This window comes from Centrocercus urophasianus, unplaced genomic scaffold, assembly GCF_019232065.1.
Source record: "Centrocercus urophasianus isolate 14NV4802_14NV808 unplaced genomic scaffold, USGS_Curo_1.0 seq_18, whole genome shotgun sequence".
Taxonomy (NCBI): domain Eukaryota; kingdom Metazoa; phylum Chordata; class Aves; order Galliformes; family Phasianidae; genus Centrocercus; species Centrocercus urophasianus.
This window is the reverse complement of record NW_024884733.1, coordinates 14,413,671-14,436,805: the sequence shown is the minus strand read 5'-3', so window position 1 is coordinate 14,436,805 and position 23,135 is coordinate 14,413,671. Positions and strand designations below refer to the sequence as shown.

The 23,135-nt window shown below is 38.3% G+C and overlaps 1 protein-coding gene across 2 annotated transcripts; it reads left to right on the top strand.

The window, feature by feature from the left end:
• Positions 1–1,893: 1,893 nt before the first annotated feature.
• On the top strand, positions 1,894–22,886 carry ZNF326 (zinc finger protein 326). 2 transcript variants are annotated; one of them, XM_042819140.1, is made up of 13 exons: positions 1,894–2,011; positions 2,485–2,559; positions 7,827–7,953; positions 10,018–10,423; positions 13,050–13,248; positions 13,788–13,822; positions 14,737–14,824; positions 16,259–16,373; positions 17,537–17,684; positions 17,895–17,994; positions 18,540–18,670; positions 19,525–19,620; positions 22,173–22,886. In XM_042819140.1, the coding sequence occupies exons 1-13, from the start codon at positions 1,996–1,998 to the stop codon at positions 22,332–22,334; spliced, it is 1,698 nt and encodes a 565-aa protein (XP_042675074.1). In that variant the 5' UTR covers positions 1,894–1,995; the 3' UTR covers positions 22,335–22,886. The 2 variants fall into 2 exon arrangements, with proteins under 2 accessions (XP_042675074.1, XP_042675073.1); XM_042819139.1 differs by lacking the exon at positions 2,485–2,559.
• The last annotated feature ends 249 nt before the right edge of the window (positions 22,887–23,135 follow it).

Genomic DNA, 23,135 nt, shown 5'->3' with positions numbered 1-23,135 from the left:
AGAATTGCAGGAGTTGGAAGGGACCAGAAGAGATCATCACATCCAACCCCTGCTAAAGCAGGTTCTCTGTAGGTACTTCTATGCTTGCTCTTGGTAAACCTCATCAGGTTCTCCTCTGTGCAACTCTCCAGTCTGTCCAGGTCTTGTTGAATGGTAGCACAGCATTCTGGTGTGTCAGCTGCTCTTGCTAGCTGTAAGCAAGGGAGGATGCAAGAAACTCATGTATTTTGCACAATAGTGTATATATAAACGGATGAGTGTACAAACAAATCTGTGTATGGACTGTTCGGCCCTAGAAATCACTGCTTTGCCCAAGTGTATTTTTGGCTGAGAAGTAAACAGTGAGGCTAGAGGAAAGACATATTTTGGATTGGACTGACAGTTTTATCTGCATGCATTTCTCCCGTGATCATGGGGAATAGCCAGGAGTTCAGCTTTAGCAGAATGCTCATCGAGGAAATCCGCAGCCTACAGCGCTCCTCACTCAGCCGCTTCCTAAGCCTGTGACTTCGCATCTGCTGCCATCTAGAGCTTGGGGAGGGAAAATGTCTGACTGCTGTACCAGACCCAGGTTTTCGTTTAATAAAAAGCTTGGACTCTGGACATGGGTGAGTCAAGTCTTCCTTTCCTGCAGTGAGGCTTTTATTACTTGAGAGATGCAGAACTGTAGGTTTTGATCCAAGCCTGTCATCTACTGAAGAATGAAATAAGTTCCTTTTCCCTGACAAGTTAAGAAATAAAGAGATAACGAATTTGCTTGACATTACAACCAGAAATTATGACTATAACTTGTTCTTAGAACCAGAGCCCCAGATTTTCTGTGTCAGATGTGCCCACTGCTGCTTTTACAGTCTTCCCCTCCATGCTTTCAGAGATGTATAAAACATTGAGAAATGAAATGTTTTTCAGCGTGTGATCCTCATACAAGACCCATTTTTCGTTGCATGACGACATGTCTGGGGCAAAGTTGTTTTTTTCTTTTTATCTATTTATTTATACAAACCCTGAAATTCTTGGCTGCTAAGAGAACGGCAGAGGTGCCTTGCAATTAAGTTGAAACAAAGTCTGCGTTTACCTTTGCCCTGTTTCAGTGTTTCCACACAGCCTGTTGTGTAAGATAAATGCCTCCTTCTAGGATTTAGAGAAACTGGATACATGTTAGGTTCACTGAAGGGAAGGAGATGGTTTAAATAAGAATATCAGTGCCCAAGAAGGGCTATGCTTCAACATGGGATTACTTGTGTTCACTATTCATAGTTATTCACTAGTTTACCCCAGGAAGGCCTGAGGCACTCCAAAGGGCCAGCAACACACGAGGGCAGTGCAGCCGTTGCAGGAGCACTACAAGGGGACGGCGCGAACGCCTCTGTACTGGTGGTTTGTAACATCACCAAGCTGCACGTCAGATACTGCTGAGGAGATGAGTTGTGCCACACGTTGGCACAAAGCAGCAGCTAGCATAGCCCACGGGATAGGGCTCCCCATCACACGGCGTGGAGCATTGGCAAGCAGCTCCAGGTGCTCACTCCCATCAGATTGCCGGAGGAGAGTGTTTTCTGCCATAGCCCCCGTGTTTCCACTGAAGGCCGAAGACATGTTAGAGAGAAGAAAGGCGTGGCAAAGTTGCGGCTGTTTCGTCGCTGATAACCCCGCTTCGCCTCCAAGCACGACAAGGCTCGCTGCCATAACATAAAATGGCGGCTGCCAGCACCTAACATGGCGGCCACGCAGCCCCGCGCATGACCCCGCAGATCCGGGCATCGCTCGCGGCACTCATAAAGCGCCGCCGCCGGCACGGACCTCCTCCTTTCAGGCTGGGCCGTTCACGTGACGGTCACGCACGGGCCAATCGCCGCTCGCCGTAGCCCCGCTGCCGCGCGCAGGGCCCGCCTCGCCTCGTTGTGGTGGAAGGCGCCATTGACAGAAGCCGGAGTCGTTGCCGCGCCGCCGCGGCCGCCAGCTGTGCGGGAGCAGGGAGCGGGGCCCGCCGCCGCCATGGACTACGGGGAAGGTGAGAGCGCACCCCCAGATCAAGGGCAGGGCCCGGCCGCCGTCCCCGCTGCTGCCACGGGGTCCGGCCGCGTCTCAAAATGGCAGCGGCCGCTTTGTTCCGCGCAGGACGAAACCCCACCACCACCCACCTCCTCGTCCTCCTCCTCGCCGCCCCTCCCGGGCCGGGGGAGCTGTGGCGGCGGCCGGCGGCGGGAGGGCTGCGCGGGACGAGGGCCTCCCGGGGCGCGGGCGGATGGGGGAGGCGCGGGAGGGGGCGGCCCTCGGGGGGCGAACGGGCGGCGGGCGGGTGGCGGGCGGGGGCGCGGGCAGGGCCGGGCCGGGCCGGGGGGAGCTCGGGGCGAGCTCCGTGAGGGGCCGTGTCAGGAGACCGGAGGTCCGACAGGAGAGAGAGCCGCTCCGCCGCGGCTCCCTGTCTCTCCCCTCCAGCTCTCGCTAAGCACTAAGTCATTCTCACTGACCCATCCTCTCCAGCTGAAGACAGAGATTGGAGATTCCCAGATACCCCCATGCATTGTGGTGTGAACATGCCCAGTGGGTCAGTCTCAGGTATGAGCTATAAATAAATCTAACCTGTAAAAAGCGTTGGGGCTGAACAGTCAGTATTTACAAAAAATAATAATAATAATAATAATAAAGGGTTATTAGAAATACGTGGCGCGGTATGATTGCAGATGTTGTGTTCTGGAGGAGGATAGCTGGCTTGATGTTCGTCTTGGGCATGTCAACATGGGCTCCTGCACGTTCCCAGTCAGAGCTGAGGTGTTCAAGAAGCGGGGATGGGGGGATACAGACTTTCTTATGACTATGATTTTTGCGTAAGTCAGTTATCTGCTTTCTTATGGACTGCTATATTTTAGTCTTGTAACTTATATTGAAAAGAAAAGGGTATCGATGAAGTTTAAGGATTGCGGAATCCTTAAGGTTGGAAAAGATTACTAAGATCGTCTTATCCAACCGTCAACCCATCATGTTGATGTTGGGGATGGTTCCTCCTTTTATACAGCTGTGGGGAAGAGCAGAAGCTACATTTTTATTTTTTTTTTTAACTTACCGTGCAAGTTTGGGAAGGAAAACAGAAAGCATATAAATAAATGTGATAGAACAGAACTTAGCCTTTGTTTATGTGTTATCAAAGTATTGCATACGTACAGCTGAAAGCAATGCACAGTTGTAAGATGAGTGAGGTTATGAGTTCAGTAAGACTCAAGTAATTTTGACATTTCATGCCAGCATGCAAGCAAGTACCAAGAAATTGTTAATGTGTTAATATAAAACTTTTGCCATAAACTGTACCTGAGCTTCATTTACAGATATCACCAAATAACTATTTACTATTGGATCTCTTGATGCACTCGCTGGCTGTTATGTGGAGTAAACATGGATTACAGAAGCATCTTTGGTTGCATATGATTGTTTTTATGGTGTACTCCTTGAGTCTTAGCTCTTTTGCCAGGAATACTGTTTCTGAATTATCTGTCTTCAGAATGAAATAAAAAAAAATAATGAAAAGCTCTGGCCCTATTTTTTTTTTTTTTAAATTTCTGTATGGATCCCTAATTAAATTTCCCTTAGATATTTTGTAGAGAAGGTTCTTAATTGGCAGTTTTTAATATCTTATTCAAGTGTTAACTGTAGTCAGTAACCAGAACCTGCTTCTCTGAGATCTGATGATAGTAGCATTGAAATGAACCTAGGCTCATCCTGTGAGAAGTAACTGATGGAACGCATATTGTACAATTGGAATATTGCTTCAATGTACCTCTGCTATACTCCTTCTTATGTTATAATTAAGCTGTACGTTACTTATAATAATTAAACAAGTTAATTATGATGTATGCAGCTTTAAACATTTGACATTAATGTTTGTGCATTGTATATACATTAGTAAGGAATGAATGAACCTTTGTTTTACCCTGATTCTGTACAGTAGGCTAAGGGCCTATTTTGCAGGGGGTCCAGTAGATGGCAACAGAGGATGAATGTTCAGTGCTTTCATCTTTGCCTGGGTCTTGGCTGAGTTCTTCCTGTTGGAAATTTGTAGCCGGTTGGAAGCATGCCTTTCACTGGGTGGCTGTCGATGGCTGTGATTCTGCCATTGTCCCATGCTGATGGTTTGGTTGGAGACATGGATGATGTGGCCTGTGAAATAAAATTTATGACTATGTTAATATTTTGGTTTCTGTAACTATTGTCCTTGTAATCTGGAGGGGTAAATGACTTGCTCTAAATCCTAACATTCGTATACATGGTGCCTTGGCTTACATGGGACTTAATAATGCATTAAATCTTCTATATCTCATGATAAGTTTGTGATCTTAAAGTATTAAACAAATAAGATGTCAATGGAAAAAATGCTGCTTATTGTTGCATTGTTGTGAATCCTTAAGCTTGTTGTAGTTACTGTGATTTACAAATGAAAAATATTATAGGCGAGTAGATTTTATTTCAGATCTGTAATTGTTTTTTATTGTTTTAAGATTATTGAGATTAAGTTTTAATGAAACTTTTCATTATTCATTACTACAAGAACTTTCTCCCTTCTTACATGCTCCATGTGGATAACGCTGTTGCAAACTATATCACTTCTTTGTGCTGTGAACATTTTCATTGTCCTCTAATCCTATTTTCTTCTTTACAAGCATCTCTGTCTCCTAGAGTCATTTGTACCAATGGAACCTTATTCTTATCTACTACGTGTTTTGTCATCCTACTTCTCTTCCTGAGGAAAGCTGATTTCTCTTTGCTGTATAATGAGACATCATCTTGCAGCAATTTTAAATCATCCACTGGATTGGGCATTTTTTCATTTTTCTTTCCTTAAACTGAAGGAATACGTGTACACAGACATTTTAATTTGTAAACTGAACTTGCCTTTTAGTGACCCAATTTTTTTTTTTAATCCTAGAGGTAATGTATTTTTCCCTCCTTTGTTTTAACTTTTCTCCCTTTCACCAAGAACCTTTAAATATAATTTGGAAATGGGGAGTGGAACTGTTGTTTGCTCTTCTATTCCTGTACTTTATCTCATCGTCTCATTCATCCAGCTGTATTTGTGCATGAGGCTGCTGATGCCAAAACCTGATGCATTCCTCCGTCAAACTGTTTCAGATACTTTGTCAGTGACTTCATCGGATCAGAGATTTACTCTTTATTTTTTAAACTTTAGGAGTGACTGTGAACCACTTCCTTTTTCCTTCTTTTTCTCTTGGAAGTATTCATAGATACGCAGATACAATACTTCTTCGAAGCTTTCCTTTCTAAACAGCTACTTTTAAAGTTAAATAAAACCCAAATAAAACAATTGTTTTCAGTATGAGACATTGTAATACAATTCCCAGCTGTGTTTTTTCCCCCAGCATTTAAGTGCATGTTCTCTTAGCACATGAAATATCTTCCCATTTTGCTTGAATAGTTCACTCTGTGCATTTCTGCTGGTGATGATAGCTGATGCAACAGGACAGAGATCAGGGAGCAGGCTGCAGGCTGAAAAATTTGTTCTGTGCGGATGTTTTTATGCTCGCTGGCTGGCTTTAGAGAGCAGGAGAATCAAAACTGGTGCAATGGGATATTGATGTTGGTGTGGTCAGGTTTGTGAACTCACAGGCTATTTGTGTTGAGACTGTAATAATCAAAGCTGTGCAAGTGATTCATATTTGGCTATGTGCAGATAATATTTACTGGCTTCTATATTTCCCCCTTTCACCTCTTAGGGTAAAGCCTATCTGGAGAACACAAAGTGAGGATGAGCTCAGTGCTTGAAAAAGCATTACACTTATTATTTGTATGCAATATCTTTGCCAAGCTGGGCACGAAGCATAAATGTTCTAAATCTTCTTTGGTTAAGTTTGCAGCTGGCAGAATGGCCAAGTGAGGCCAGTGGTTGGAACAATAGTTTCTGCTCAACAATCTGGAGCAGCTAATGATAAAGATGGAAGAAGATGGTAAAAGCACCTGTTCTTAGACTGGGTCTGAGAGTTGGCTGCTTCTTGCCTTGCCTGTGTCCTGCATGTCACTCTGTCCACTTAGGGATGTGGAAGGAATAACACGAGTACTTCTTGGATATACTTATGTGCCTAGCCTGATTGGTAGCTTAGAAACTTTCTGTACCATGGAAATGCATGCAACTTTTCAGAACATCCTGCCGAAGAGCAGCTCTGGAACTTAAATATCTGTTTTGTGAGAAAGCATCCAATTTGTGGGTTTTTGTTTTAGCTTTTTCCATTTGTTACCTCCAGTTTCCTGTAGTGGGAAGCTGTGCAGGTGGTCACTTCATGTCACATCTTTGTACTTCTTTCAACTCCCTGTTAAATCATACAGTGTAGGGAAAGGCAGTGCAGTAAGTCTGGGTGGGAGGAATGTTGGATGCTTACATTGGAAGTCCTATCAGATTCCTTAGTTTAACTTCTTACGCTTGAAGTTGATGTTGTGTGGTGCATGATTAGTGTTTTCAGCAGCTTTTTTTTCCTACTTTGCTGTGTCTTTATTGTAAGCTCCAAATATGGGAATATTCAGTATGACTTCAAAGTTCTAGAATTATCATCCTTAACTTTCTGAAAAGTGCCTGTGCTCATTGAAAGAAAATAACAGCAACAAGAAATCTGCATTTTCTGGGAGGAGGAGTTCTTTAAGAATATCTGTGTAACAGTGGGATAATCAGATAAATGCTACTTGCAGAGTTTTCTTTCTTAAGGGATGTGAGAGAGTAACTTGCAACATTGTTCTGATGTAATGAGAAGTTACAAACAGGAAATATTGTATATACTTAATTCATTGCTACTGTTATTGCTGTGAAATTGATGTGCACACAGAATTATTGTGTTTCTTTAAATGGAGAATGTTTCTTACTACTTCAGTTGAACTTATTGTCTTGTTCTGGAAAAGTCTGTCTTAAACTTGGAGATTTTGAAATGTAGAAACTACTCTTGTCACTGGGCAGATCTTTTTGTGGTTATACAGTTATTCTTCCTGCGTTTGCTGACTGTCTTTCTTTGCATTACTTTTTCTAAGAGGCTTGACTTGACAGGCTATTGCCAGATGTTGGTGTTGGTCAGCACTGGGAAACAGTTTGGGTCACTCAGATGCTGCTGAAGCAAAATGGTGTATGCTACGGGAGGGCTGGATCATGCTTGTTATGCAGCTCTACGGCACTGTCTTAGAGCTTTTACAGAGCACTTACAATGCTGGGGAGAAACTTGGTTCTTCTGCCTGACTTCCTTACAAGATACAAAGATGTCATAAAGTGACATCAGTTCAGCTATAAAATACAACCATCTTTGTGGAGTTGGTCAGCTGCAACTCGGTGCTGATTGTGGTGGGTTTTTGTTGGTGCTAGAATGGAGAAAATTCTTTTGACTGGAGCCTACATACAGTGTCTGCGCAACAACATGGTATGCGTTGTGAGCTTGAACTAGCACCTCTGTCAACGTGTAAGTGCTTCTTGTGGCGTTGTATGGCCAGGTGTCTGTGAGCTGTGTGTACTAGACAGTGGGAAGTTGTCATCATTCTGTGCTAACTTCTGATGTTTTCATCAAGCTTCTTCATTTTAGTTCTCTTAATTTAACTTATGCCCAGACTCCAGCTGATCTACTGGGAAAAAAGTGATCTTGACTTCAATTAAAAGGTGTTTGTACGATGACAAAGATGCACGGCTTCCCTCAGCACAGTATTGAAATTAACTCACAACTGAAAGTTTGGTATTTTGTTTGTAAGCACTGTGGCAAAAATTAAATGGTTTATTTAAGAGTATAAGCTAGACTACTAAGTAAGACTTCTTTCTTGCTTTCTTAATAAACATTTTTCTGCTCTTTTTTTAGACATGGACCGTGATTATGGGCATGGAGGCTATGGTGGCCCACGATCCATGGACTCTTACCTTAACCAGTCCTATGGGATGGAGAGTCATGGAGGTGGAGGCGGAGGAGGTGGTGGTGGTGGTAACAGGTAAAACGATCCTTCAGTTCTCCCAATAATTGATTAAATCCAATTTTAAGTTTAAATCATTCTGCTCTCTAACTTAAGTGTTCCTGAGGCATGTTGTTATGATTTTTTTTATGAACACTTTTGTTCTGAATCTTCGTATTTGTTAACTACTGGCAAATATTAAACTGTAAAAGCTAGATGGTAATAATCAACACTGTTGTGGAAATGTTTGACAGTGAAACAATGTTTCTTTGAATGAAAATGGATTTTTTTATTATTTTTTTGTAATGGTTAGTAATTCGTAGCTGATTGGCCTGACATACTGTTTCTGACAGCAGACTAGACCTAATTGGTTTAGTGCCTTAGACTGAATCTATCAACATTCCGTTTTCAAGGAACATTTAGGATACGTGCTCTTTGGTTTGAATGTGGCGTGCTCAAATGATCTTGGTATTGAATCTGAAAGTCATGTCCAGATTATTTAATTGGCAGGTACTGATTACACTCAAAATTGTGTGCTTGTTTTAGGCTGCTTTGTAAGATGGATTGATCTAAAAGTAAATTTTCTGATGCAGTGGTCTTAAAGTTGTGTATTTAATGCTAGGATATTATTCCTGTTGCTCTTTCAGATTAAAACAAAAACAAAAACACCCCCAAAAAACCCAGTGAGAAGCAGCTGATTTGATCTAGGGTTCAGAATCATATTCAAAAAAGCATGCTTTCCAGAGTAGTGATTCTATCTCAGAGGAAATAACACGTGAAGAAAACTTTGATAATCTGATGGTTTTCTTGTATGCGCCTTTGAATTCTTGTCTGACTCTAGCCAGCCTACACTGATTCCTCTTTGTAGTCACTGCAGTGCCACTGGGCAAGGACAGAACTAAGTAGGTAGGCTGGAGAAATGTTGTTTTGCTGCATGGTTCCGTTAAACATTTTAGTTCAGTTTAATTTGTTTACTGATGAGCATTAAGATTGACTTGAAAGTCTGAGCAGAGAATCAGGAATGAGCTGTACCTACCATACAGTAATCTGCATATGATTGATGTTGAATGACTTTGAACATGGAAATATCTCTTGCCATGTAACGTTTATATTGTGCATGGACTCTTTCTGTAGATAGTGTCATTTTCTGTGTAGTTCTGGGTCTTCTACAAGATTTAAAATGAAGGTGTTCAGTTTCCTGTAGATCCAGGCACTGAGCCTGTTCCAGCTTGTATTTTAACAGTCAAGGGGTTGTCTATCCCAGCTCCTGCTGAATCACCTACTGTAACTCTGCAGGGATACTATGTGTTTCCCTTCCAACTGGTTACAAATACAGATAATATTCAGCCTGACTGTCTCCTAAAGTAAAACAAACTCTTAGTAAATAGCTAAAGATTTCAGCTTCTTGTCTTGTTACTGTGAAATTTCAAAGGCTGTATTTTTGTTCACAGTGCATGGATTGTGATAGACTTCAAAAATCCTGAGTTGCTAGACTTAATGGTCTGCAAACAAAAGATACATGTATATTGAAGATGGTGAACCTTTAATGGGATACTGAATATTACAGGGAAGGAGATTTCTAAAAAGTATTAATATGAATGGAAGAGCACTTAATTTGTCTTTAAAATCAGAGTTCTGGGATGTTTAAGACTCACAACTGTACCACTAAAAAAAGAAAGTTTTTCTCTCAGATGAGAGCTAAGCCGCCTTTTAACTGCTGTTTAACTGTTAAACTATGAGGGCATGATTTTGAAGAAGGGAGAGTTTGACTGGCCTGTGAATGTCTGCAGGTGATTATTGTCATGAGACTAGGGCTGGGCTCTAATCATATTTTAGCAAATGCTGCCGAAAATTTTAACTAAGCAAAGTTCGTGCATACTGAACTTTAGAATTCCTTGTAGCAAAAATGGCTCAGATAGCTTTCTATCTGGTCATAGTGTCATTTGCCCAGCCCTAATCAAGATTAAACAATAACACAACTGTACAGACCAGTATAGTAGTAAAATGATTTTAGTTGATAAATGTCAACTGATAACTTGTCTTTTGAAATGTATAACTTTAGTAAGCTTACTTTTTTTTCTCCTCACTGTGCAACTTTTCCAGGTTTGGACCTTATGAGTCTTACGACTCCGGGTCTTCTCTGGGTGGGCGAGATCTGTACAGATCTGGCTATGGTTATAATGAACCCGAACAAAGCCGCTTCGGAGGTAGTTATGGTGGTCGATTTGACAACTCCTACCGGAATAGCCTTGACTCTTTCGGAGGTAGAAACCAGGGCGGGTCTAGCTGGGAAGCACCTTACTCCCGTTCAAAATTGAGGCCTGGGTTTATGGAGGACAGAGGAAGAGAGAGTTACTCTTCCTACAGCAGTTTTTCTTCACCCCATATGAAGCCTGCACCTGTAGGCTCTCGGGGGAGAGGAACGCCTGCTTATCCTGAAAGTGGATTTGGAAGCAGAAACTATGATGCTTTTGGAGGACCATCAACAGGCAGAGGCCGAGGCCGAGGAGTAAGTACAGAATCTTTTCAGATTCTTTTCACTAGACACTCTTTTAAACCCTTTCAAGACCACTGCTATACAATTGATACACTGTTCAATACAGTGTGTTGTGTTTTCGTTGTCTCTTTTTTTTGTCCAAGCAAACTATCATGGTTGATGATGTTGTTTACCCCCTTGAAGCTGTCTTCAAGTAGAACGCAGTCTCTTTGTCTTTCGAAAGTAATGAGTAATAGAAGACTAGTTGATAAGGTTTATTAAATCTCTCCTTTTGTGTCAAAGGTGAAGATAAAAGTAATAGGTTTGGTCTAAAAGGGATTAAAAGGACTTGCATTTTTCCTTGTAAACACTAGCATCCTTCTTGCTGGTGGGGAAATTTTTGAGTATTGTAAAAGTTTAATTCAAAGCCATTTGAAGTTTTGAGTAGGTTAAAGGTGCAATGTATATGCAAAAAATAAAAACCAGGTTGTGAATGCTAGAGTAGTTTTTGTTTCCCGTAAAGGTAAAAATGTTAGCTAAATCTTTAGTATGTTCAACATGTGCTTGTATACTGAAAAATGCACATGACTTGTGTATTGAAGGAATGATGAGGAGGAAATTGTGAAGGTAGGTGGTTAGCTGTTACAATGATTCTCATTTAAAATTGGAGCATCATTTAAAAGGGGCATCATCAACTTGAAATCACATTCTTTCACAGACTTGAGATAATGTTCCTAGTCTTCCTAATTGTGTGTTTTATTTTGCGGCTGTGTTGTAACTTTTTCAGTGGCTTCCAGGGTAGGATGTAAAAAGTATGCCAGTATTAAACATACACAAGTAGTGGATCACAGACAATTTGGAGCAGTAATGCTTGATGTTAAATGAATTAGAGGAAAAATTGGAGAGAATTAAGAAATCATCTTGACGGAAGTATGAACTTTAAGTTGATGGTGTCCCTTTACATTGGTTTTATAATCTCAATTTTGATATATATATATATATATATATTTAATTTCAAAGCATAAAGGGTTCAGTGAGCGCTTTTCTGTCTGTGCCTCCAGATGCAACCTCACTTTTAAAATTCTTGTGTGCCATATTTCTTTGGGAAGTGATTCTTTAATGTTAAACTTGTTTGTAGCTTGAAGTGTAGAGGAAGATTATTTGTTTATTTTTAATTTTTTTTTTTTTTTAAGTGCCTAATTGTGTGTTGGTTTTGTTTCAGAAGATCTACTTTGCAGCATTCTTGTATACTGTAGTTGCCATATTCAAATTTTAGCTCAGGGTTGCACATGGCTACTAGCTAGCATGTAGCATGGTTTTAGAAATAGCCTGATCTTCTTATTTCTTTACTTGTCAAGCTGAAAGCACTTGATTCCTAAACTTTGATGCCATCCTTTCAGAACTTGTTTGGATCTGAAAGTTTTGTGCAAAATTTTGACCAAGCAGCCTTATTTCTTCTTTGTTTTTGCTTTTTAAAATCTATCTTTGTGGGCCTCTGCATTGTCCTTTATTACGTAAGAACTAAACTACTTACTATATTTAAAATGCATTGCACCTTTAATAGATACTGTTTAAAACAAAACAAAACAAAAAAAGTACTTGAAATTATTCAAGTGCTGACTTCATGTCAAATTTATATACATGCTAGGTAGTTCTGTAACTATCTCAACTAAATAAATTAACGTGGAGATCTTGTGCATGGACTTCTGATTAAGACAAGTAACCTGTTCTGGTACATTCAGTTTGTGATTTAAAATCTGCTACTAAAATGGGCATACATTTTGTGGAAAGTATGTTTGAAGTTATTTTCATGTTTATTTAACTTTGCTACTGTAGCAGTAATTTTCTTCTCACAGTGATGGGGATATTTCTGCTTATCCAATATACCCAACCAGTCAGTGGGCTCCCTTCTGCCCTTTATTAATCAAATAGTTGAGTTAATATTAAGGAAAGTGTTAGTGTTTTGAAAAAAAAAAAAAATGGCTGCCTAACTTCTCCCTCTTCAGATTACTCAGAGAGGTTGTTTTTGTAAATAGATGTCCATAAATGTCTCTAGAGCATTTCAGATATCATAGAAAGGCTTAGTTTTTCAAATGGATTTTCATTCCTGTTGCTGGCATGGTTTTTGTACAAAGCACAACTTTTGAATTCACTGTCATGCATCGTGCTGGAATGATTAATTAAAAGAGAGACTGAGTTTCCTTCAAGTTTATCACTGGATGACCTTTATTAAGTTTTCAGTTGCTGATCATTGGGCATAAAGAAGTTTGTCTTTTTTTTTTTTTTTTTTTTAAATGGCTGCCAACTAGAGTATAGGAGAAAATGATTTGGTTAGCTGTTTTTTCACAGAAGAACAAGTTTTATGTAGAAAATCTGAAGAGGGAAGCAAAGATTCTAGGCTGAGACTGACAGGCACGTTCGTCATCTTGGACAATGGTTCTGAATAAGCAGAAACACAATTTTTATATGTATGTATGTGTGTGTGTATTTTACTGGACAAACACCCACACAGCCTTTGTACAAACATTGAAGCTTAAATTTCCCCTGCATTTTGTTCCAGAATGCACGTTTTAGTTTACAGTTTAATTGTAAACACTTGTGCCAAGTAATTGTTATGTCTATCTGTCATATACTAATACTTTTTTTCACGAATTTCCAGCATATGGGAGACTTTGGAGGAATGCACAGACCTGGAATTGTTGTTGACTATCATAACAAACCCAGCCCTGCAGCAGTTGCTGCAAGAGGAATAAAAAGGAAAATGATGCCACAGCCATACAACAAACCTGGTGGGACATTTATCAAGAAACCCAAAATGACAAAACCTATTTTGAAGTTGACACAGAAAAAGTCATCTAGTAAGTGATAAAGAGCCAGCATTAAGTAAAAATTACTACAACTTAATTATCAGCAATTATTTCCTTTTAATATTCAGGAAGAAGTCTTCATGTGCTGTTTTGTAATTGTTCTAACTATTGAGAGGCCTAGTGCAGTTTATTAAGACCTACAATGAAAGGTGCTCTGAGCAATGTAATGTATCTGAAAACTAGAAAAGTGGATTTCAAGTAACAGAAAACTGATGCACACAACATAGGCTGTATTTCAGCAAGTTTTTAAAAATCATTTTTAATGTCTAACATGTCTCAAAAAGTTATTGCTTCCTTGGCTTTTTGGAGTTAAATAGCAGTGATTGTTTCTAAAAGTATCATTTGTTTGTTTGTGTGGATATCTGGTTTAATTCTAGTGCTGTTAAAATGTGGTGAATTGTAGATGTAGACTGTCTTAAATGCAGGATAATATTTTTTTTCTGAATAACTTAGCTGCTTTAAAATTAATTGATAGTGATATTAAACAGCAGTTTTGTATTACTTATTTCTTCCTTGTTTTGTGCTTATAGATATGAAGTCATCTTTCCAGGATTCTACTATAGAGGTAAGACTTTCCAAACTGGAAAATGTTTGATTAGTTCAGAAGTTTGTACAGTATACCTTAATGCAGGTAATTGCTAAGCTAGAGTTATTTAAGAACTAAGCTCTTAATTATGAAAGTTCTTGTAAACTTTTTTTCCCATTTTATCTTAAACTGTCTCAGTTTGGTGGCATAAAATCTTACTGGTTTTGAATGAAAGGTGTAGCTTGTGCTATACCTTGTGAAAAGTGAATTTAAAATGTGTTTGTAGGTGTACAGGCTACTCTTGTGATACAGCTATGATGTGAACACTCCCCATATTGTTATGGGCAGTCAGCTTGATTTCACATACCTGTGACCTGCTTGGGGTTAGGAAATTCAGGTAGAAAATGATGGGAACTACTACAGTGAGAACAGATCAGACATGGGCATATTAAGGAGAGAAAGTGAATGGAAAGGAGGTCACTATTAACAGATGGTCTCTGGTAAGGTGCAAAGGATTAGTTCCCACTTACAGGAAGATCAGTTGCAACTGCATACAAGAAATGTGATTATTAAGCTCAGTGTATTTATCTTTTTCTCTGTGTTGAGACTGAAACATTGTTTCCTTCTTGTTGACTGGAGGTATTAATGTATTCTCAACAAAGTATAAGTTGGAGTTGAAAGTCAGAAGGCTTGTGTAGAAGGTGGTATTTTGCTTATGAAATAAATTCATATATATATATATATATATATATCAATGTATTGAAGATTAATGTATGACTTGAGGTTATAAGTACTTGAGGTACATTAAGTCTATATGTAGTTACTCTGTACACTTTATCATATTTGATTAAAATGAAGAAGTAACAAATTATTTGAATTAAAGTGACTTAAACTGTTATTTGGATTTAGAATGGCATTGCATCTTTTTCATGATATTTGTTTTTTTAAATTAGGAAATTGAAGTGGATACAAGTGGTGCAGTTGTTATATATGAAGACTTTACAAGAGATGCTTATGATGTTGGGTATCAGACTTTTGGAGGTAAGTCAGTTGGCTTTGTCGGGTAAGGTTTTATAGATTTTTTTGTGTGTGACTGAGTGAATAGATTTGGTGTGTATGTATGTATGACTTCTGATGATTATTGCACAACATGACTCGTTTTTAACAGAGTTTATGCATTTAGACCATGGAGGAGAATAGGGTTTGTAATATCTAACCATTGCTTATTTTGTCTCTGCATTGTAATTCTCATTTTGGATCCTTTATCCAAATTTAGGAATTTTAAAAATTGCATACATTTTTCTACTGCTTAAAAATTAGTGTAAGCACACTGAAGGAAAGTGGGAGCCTCACTGTGTGGTACCAGCTTGTATGTAGGCACAGGCTTCTATTTCCCCAGCTTGTAACTGTATGAGTGCATAAGTTTATGAGTTTGAGGAGTAAGATACTGGCTTTACTCCCCAGAATGTTGTACTGCTGCAGAAACAGTACAACAAGTGATTCTTTGGATGCTTCTGGGATTGGTGGTAAGACTAAGTAAAATTGAAATACTGAGGCCTGTGCGAAGTGTGGGTGTTGTTTGTTTTTGATTTGCCTTTTTTTTTTTTTTTTTTTTTTTTAATGAACTTTTATAGTAATAAAAAGAACCCAACAATTTTGGATAGAGGTTTTTCTCATGTCTGGATCAGATCAATTTTTTTCAACTCTGCTACAAAATGAAAAGATTTAGTGTTCATCAGGAATGAAGGGTAAACTGTTAGTCATTAGAAATGTTTTCAATCTCAGTGACATTTCTAAACCTGCAGAGCTTTTCACTAGTCTCCAGTTTTCTTATATTCCCCTGCTGTATGTTCCTTTGCATCCTACTGTTTGGATGCAGACAGATTATATTTTATGTATTATATATATTATATACACAGGAAGAATAAGTGATTTTTTTTTTTTTTCATTACTGCTCTGAAACAACTAACTGAATAATATTTTAATATTCTTACTGTGTATAGACTTTAGAAGTAGAGGTAAGCATAAGTACATGTCTGCAAAAGATCTATGTCTGTAAGTCTTCACCATTGCAGAAACATTTTGTAGTCATTTGTCTACACTCCTACCTATGTGCTAGATGATTGTTTAACAAAGCTTTTTTCTGTGCCCTTTTCTGGTTACTTATATGGAAAGGCCTTTAATAACTAGGCACAACAAAATAGGAGTTGATTTACTCTGAATTTTCTTTTATGAGTGCAATCTAGAACTGTTTGAAGTAGATGTTTTAATTTGTCTTCTGTAATGGGAAAAAACTTCTATGGCATTTAAATAGGCCTTCAAACCTTTTTTTTTTTTTCTTTTTTTTGTTTTTCCTCTGCATTTTTCGCTATTCCTTGGGTGTTTGTGGCAGAAATGTGGAAGGCAGGTGCTTTCCCTGGAAAGATGGATTTTTTGGGGGGTACATGATGTTTTAAAATCCTTCTGTATGTTAAGATTCCAAAGGAGAAGCTAAAAGTGAAGAGGAGGAAAAGCGGCGAATTGAGGCAAGAAGAGAGAAGCAAAGGCGTAGAAGGGAAAAAAACAGCGAGAAATACGGCGATGGATACAGGTTTGTGTTGTAACTTGTCTTGTGTGCTTTGGTTTTCTTCTGCCTTATTCTTACATAATAAGGATATGTCTTTGCTCCTGAAAGGACCTTTTGGACTGTTTTTAAATGAAAAATAGATCCAACAAACAAGCAGAAATAAACAGCACCCAGATCTCTTGATTTAGAAGACTGAATATTCAGCTCTGGGGCCCAAAGCATAAGAAAGAGGCACGGACCTGTTAGAGAGGGCCTGAGGAGGTTTGCAAGGATGATCAGGTTAAGGGAGCTGGGGTCATTTAGTCTATAGAAGAGAAGTCTCTAGGGGGGAAGACCTAATAGCAGCCTTATTGTACTTTCAGGGGGCCTATAGGAAAGATGAGGGACTTTTTGTTCAGGGCTGTAGGGAGAGGACAAGCGGTAACAGTTTCTCTAATAGAGTGGATTTTGATGAGGAGTTAGTGAAGAAATTCTTCATGATGAGGGTGGTAAGGCACTGGCGTACGCTGCCCAGAGAGACTGGGGATACCTCATCCCTGAGAAGTGTTTGTGGCCAGACTGGGTGGGACTTGAACAACTTGATGTAGTGGGAGGTGTGCCTGCCCATGGCAGGGTGGTTGGAACCAGGTGATATTTAAAGTCCTTTCCAACCCAAGATGTTTTATGATTCACTTGACCCCTACTGTATCAGGAAGTATGTGAATTACTAACCTCTTCCTGACAAACACATCACTGATCACTTGAGAACCAGCTTAGAATGGTACTGTTTTTGAAGTATATATTTCAGTTAAACAAATTTATGTTAATGCTGACTTATGCTGATACAAAACTGACCTCATTCAGTTTGAATATGTATAGCGAGCTGTTTTGTAGCAAAAATGTGTAGGTAGTTCTATAACTTATCTCAGTTTTGCTACAGTGAAGCATACTAATGACTTTAAAATGTCTAGCAGCTTTTCTCCTACATAGAAAGGTAATTGGTCTTAGAGTAGCTCTTTTTTATGTTTGGAACTTGTAGTAGATATGCTTTTTATTGGTAAAATACTGGACTTTTTTTTTTCCACTTAGGCTTCTGTAAGGAATACTTTTCCTATTGCATTTCTGATTAGTTTTGTGAGGTCTTCAATCTTCTGAGGAAAGAATGTTTTTTTTAATAATGATATTATTTCTTGCATTTCTCTTGCTAGAATGGCATTTACTTGCTCATTTTGCAAGTTTCGAACATTTGAAGAAAAAGAAATTGAATCCCATCTGGAGAGTGCAGCTCACCAGGAAACACTGGATCATATTCAGAAGCAAACCAAATTTGACAAAGTAGTGATGGAGTTTCTTCATGTAAGAAAAGAGATTTTTTTTTTTATTTGAAAAATACTTTTACATTAGAGTGCAATTAGAATATATTATTTAGTTTTCAAAATATGCTTAATTGATTGTTATTCTTATATGTAATTTGATATTATTCTGAGTAATATTTCAAACATAACTTCCTACTGGAACATAAATACTCATGTTAGTTGCATAACTGTTTTCTTTGATTCTCTGTAGGAGTGTATGGTGAATAAGTTCAAGAAGACAGCTATGCGTAAACAACAGACTAGTAACCAAACAGAAAATGCTCAAACTGTTGAAAAAGATATCATGGAAGGTGAGCAAATGCTCTTTATGTGGTAGCACATATTGTGCATATCAGATGTTGTGGAGAAACAAGGAAATAAACTATTAATATCAGGGCTAGAACTAATTCAGCTGCTTTGTGAGAAATTGAGGGTTTCAAGGTTTATTTGTTGTATTAAGATGTGCATTAAGAATATTGGTTATTGTAGATTTTAAAAACCAGGAGGTGTTGGAGAGAGTTTGAACTTCTGATTGCTGTAATGTTGTCTTCCTCTATTAGGCAGGTAATGTTCATGTTTTATAACCTCAGGCATCAAACATAATTGCCTGACTCTTATATATAGTCTGTGGAGAGAAGGAATTGGAGTATCCAGGTGAAATACATCCTCTTTCAATGTTATCTTCAGCGAGCCTGGTGTTGATGCCTGAATTTGCGTGAACATTCCCCTGTGGTTCAGTTTGACGTGGTTAACAATTGAAAGTCCTAACTTTCCTGGTACAGAATAACTAATCCCTCTTCCAGTTGTCTGGAATGGCGCATTTCATGTTAATGACTTGTTATGTGTTCTTTGGCAGGGGTTACTGCTGATGACCATATGATGAAAGTTGAGACTGTTCACTGCAGTGCTTGCAGTGTGTATGTTCCTGCACTGCACAGTTCTGTTCAGCAGCACTTAAAGTCTCCTGACCACACAAAAGGAAAACAAGTAAGATATGGTGTATTACTTAAAAAAGAAGAAATAATAGTAAATATATACTCTTACAGTAGGTGAGCAGAGTAAGTCATTTCTAAACTGTACTAGCATTATTTCTCTAGAAATCTAGAATGCCCTTTGTAAATGTCTCATGAAATAGCTGGCATTTGAATACCTACAGTTAATGAAAAGTTGGTGTACTTGATAGCTGTCAGTAGAGAAGTCTGAGAAGGTTACTAGGAATAACTGTAAGTTTTTATTTCAGGGGATTTTTTTTTTTTTTGTGCTGCCATGGAGTGCCAGAATCTTATTGGAATTGTAACTATAAAACATAATACTTCTTTCCAGTAAGATAACAGTGCTGATGTCTTTTCTTTGATTGTCTATTATACTTTTAATGTGAAAAAAGTGAGAGTAGAGTAGAATTAGCAGCAGTATGGATTTGGATCCTGTTATAGTTCGATATGCTTCTAATGTTGGTGGAAGAGTTAAAGAGTAGCATGAATAGAAAAATGATCTCAGTTGTCACAATAGGTTAGATTTCCAAATTAACTTATTTCTTGAGCTTTTGTAATTATGAACTGTATTAGGCTGTGATGGAAAAAAAAAAAAAGAACGTTGTCTATAGGTGAGAACAGGTAACTGGGAATAGACAGCTGCATCATTGTTTGTAGTTTGTTGTGTAAGACTTAAATGCTATCAAACTTAATTCAGTTCATTATGTAGTTTGGACTTAAATACCAGGAGTAAGCATTTCGTCTTCTATTACTTTCATGCTTTACCTTACAGAAACAGACCACAAATTGAAATGTGTGGCAATTAGAACAGGTTTGTAATAGTTATTCACCGTAAAATCTGTTTCCTAGGCCTACAGAGAACAAATAAAAAGGGAGAGTGTTCTTACTGCTACCAGTATCTTGAATAATCCGATAGTCAAGGCACGATATGAGCTGTATGTGAAGGTAAGATTGAATCAGGAAAATAAAATGCTGTCATCTGTAATATTAGTGATATCACCGTTTCGTCTGTATGGAATTTAACCTCAGTGCTCTGTCTCCTGTTTCTGCCATCTTGGTTGTTCACACGTTGAATTTACTGTAATGTATTTTTCCAGTTTCACATCATAGTCTTAAATCATAGAATCACAGAGTCATTGACAGGGACCTTCAAAGGTCAACTTGTCCAACTCTCCTGCCATGAACAGGGGTGCATTGACCAGGCTGCTCAGAGCCAGGCCCAGCCTGGCCTTCAATGTCTTGACAGAACACACAAATCAGAAAGGAGGCAAGACCTCATCTTACAGGGAAAACAACTATGCATAGCCGAACAGCCACCTCTGAGTTTTAATTCCACATTGTCTGTGTATCCTAGCAAGCACATCAACCAAGGCTGGATGCAGATCTGCAGAGGTGTTCCAGTTCTGAGTACCACCTGTCCCACACCGGTGGGAAGGAGAACCAAGCTGCACCATGGGGCCACAGGCTTTAACTTCATTTATTTGCAGAAAAAATGACTGCTTTCAGATTTACCAGCTACATTTTTGATTTTGCATTTATATAAATCTGGTCAATATTTGATCAGTCATTTCTATGAAGTCAAGTTTTAGGATATTAACGGAATCTTTACGCAATACTAACTATAGAACACAAAACACTTTACAAATGCTTGTTCAGAAGCAAAAACTCCTACATACACTTTGTAGTGAAGTACTGTGTATGCTTCTTGTCTAATATTCCTCATAATTTCTAGAATTTATGGAAGTTTACAGAAATAGTTGTAATAAAAAACTTTGAAAGGCTTGGCAGCCTGCATTGCAAATTCACAGCTTGAGAAATATAGGTGAATTCATTCTGGCAAAAATGTTTTTTTCTTTTCTGTTCAGATATGTATCTTTCTGTATTAACACTGTTGGTTGTTTTTGTTAATTATGCTTAATTGGCTTATAACTTTCCTTGTGCTTAAGCAATGGATTCTTTTAGAAAGAGCAGTTTTGCCTTGCAGAAATATGACAGGTGTGAGCCAATGCAGAATTTCACTGTAATCTAGATATTCAAATTTAGTTATGCTCTGAGCAGTTGTGGATGATGGGATGTACGAATTGGTTTTGGACGACTTCTATAGGAAGGAGAAAAGGTGACAACCAGCTAGCACAGTTTCAAATATTTGAATGTATTTCCAGCTGTCTCTGCTGGTATTTTTTTTTATGGTTTGATGTGTGTGTGGTGTTCCTTACAGCCCCCTAGTGGGGGATTGGTGGGATGAGGGATGGAAACTTGCTGTTTGTTAATAGATAAAGGCAAGATCACCTTCCTAAGGAGGCACTACCATTTTTAGAGTGCTTCACCGGTGTTCCTTGAACATTATACACACATATGCTCAGTGAGATGTGTACAGCTTCTGGTAATACAATTCCTCCTCATACTTATCTCAATGTATAAAGAACTGCAGATTGAAAGAGTCTGTTTGTCTTATGCAGCACTTTGAGCCACTACATGCCTGTAGTTTTCTTGGACTGGAGTAAACCCTGCTTACAATTGCAAATCAGTTTTAAGACCATGGGCCATTGGGGTGGAGGAGGAGCCTACAAAAAAACTACCACCAACAAACAAGAAAAACCCCACCATTTCAGAAGGTTTTGTGTGTCCTGCATATGCAGAGTAGAAAGAAAAAACTTGAGACAGGGAAGTCCTGTGAGACTGTTGAGTAGATGGTACAACTCTGAAAGGCAGGTAATGAATTTCATTAATCCCTTTGGCAAAAAAAAAAAAAAAAAACACCACAGCTGGAAGTCAACAACTTCTAATTTTTTTTTTTGTTAACTGCTATTGATACATCTTAATGAGCAAAGGCATTCTTTTTTTTTCCCTATTACTCTGAGTTTCTCTGCAAAATTGTGAATCCTGATGTAGCAAGTTGGTGTTGTTTTCACGTCAGAGTTGTTCTGTCCGCTATTCAAACATGAAAGGGCGAAGAAACTCCTAATGTTTCATGTTACTCTTTATTATTGATTATTCGTAGTGTTTAAACATCTGAAAGAAGTGAAGGTTGAGGTGCATCTTGTGCATAATTATCCTATGAAATAGAGGAAAAAGGCTACTAGGGTGGCAATGTATTCGGAGTAGTCTTTAAGATACCTGCTTGATAATTTTTCTGGATCAGCTATGAAATGAGTTTTAGTCTAGTCAGTGTAATTCCACATTTAATTTTTTTATTTATGGAATTGTTTGCCTTTGGTAGGGTTATTTGGAGTTAGCAGTGAATAAAGAAAAGAAGGGATTATTTTGGTATTCAGAGTTGATTTGAATTTTTGGGGAAAGGAAGCATCTCTAGAGACCTACAGATTTAGTAAAAAGATTCAGAAATGTAAAAATGTAGTTTTAATTTACTGAGTGCTGAATTTTGTGTTTTATATACTTGAGATTTTTCTGTGTGCCACTTCAGTCACTGAAATGATAAACGTTGTTTTAGTTTGTTTGGAACAAATATTTAAAGTGTTTTGAATTTTCTCATTCAGGGTGAAAATCCTTTTGAAATCAGTGATCAGGCTCAGGAGCAGCAGACAGAAGAAGACAAGGCTGAAGAGCCAGCTGAGGGTGAGGAAGAAGAGGAGGAAGAAGAGGAGGAAGAAACTGAAGAGCAAACTGACTTTACTTTAGACCACACTGAAGATAATTAAATGCAAGAAAATGAGAAAAAAATATTGGGGAGGGGGGGCAAAACAGCTTTTTATTTCTGCTCTAAAGTGGCTAAGACTTTTTAATAGACTCAAATGAACATTGTTAAGACTCCCCACCCTATGCATGCATTCCATTCTGTGGAGAACTTGTTCATATAATTTCTTGTGTTTCTGATTTTGTTTAAAATGAAATTAAGATTATTTTAGTTGAGCTTTTTATAGCAAACTGACTGTTAAAGCTGATTAAACATTGTGTTGTATATTTTTTTAAGCTTCCTATTTTTTGATGTGTGCATTGAAAGTTTGATATAATAGTTTTTGATCTAATCATTTGGAAGGATGGTCTGGGGGTAAATATTTTAAATGCTGTATGGCATAAGCTTCTGTTTACCTCAGTACAGAAAGAGTAAACTTCGAAAATTGTGCTGTTGAGTGTGGCTTTTTTGGAACTGCATTGCACTCTGTATAATAGAATATGTGTTATAATATGCCTTGTAGCTTTTTGTGATAAAATGTACCAGTTTGTAGAAATAAAACATGTAAGAAATGTTACTGTTTGAAGTGTCTACAGTTAAGTATCTCAAGGATTTCCCCATGCAGCCTACCAAACAAGTTTTGAATCAATTCTTCATTGATGCTATGATTATTTAGAAGTTAATCTTACTGTTTGATGTTAGTTTTTGTTTCTTTCTATGCATTCAGACTACACCTAGCCTTTTCATCTAAATATGACAATACTGATAGAAATAACTGCATAATTCCTTGCAGCCATCGTGGGGATTTTTTTCAAAATGTCATCAT

Bases quoted from the DNA above. Each gene is read 5' to 3' on its own strand.
- ZNF326 (XM_042819140.1), top strand. The intron at 16,374-17,536 runs GTTTGTGTTGTA...TTCTCTTGCTAG, and splicing joins AAATACGGCGATGGATACAG to AATGGCATTTACTTGCTCAT. The intron at 17,995-18,539 runs GTGAGCAAATGC...GTTCTTTGGCAG, and splicing joins TGAAAAAGATATCATGGAAG to GGGTTACTGCTGATGACCAT.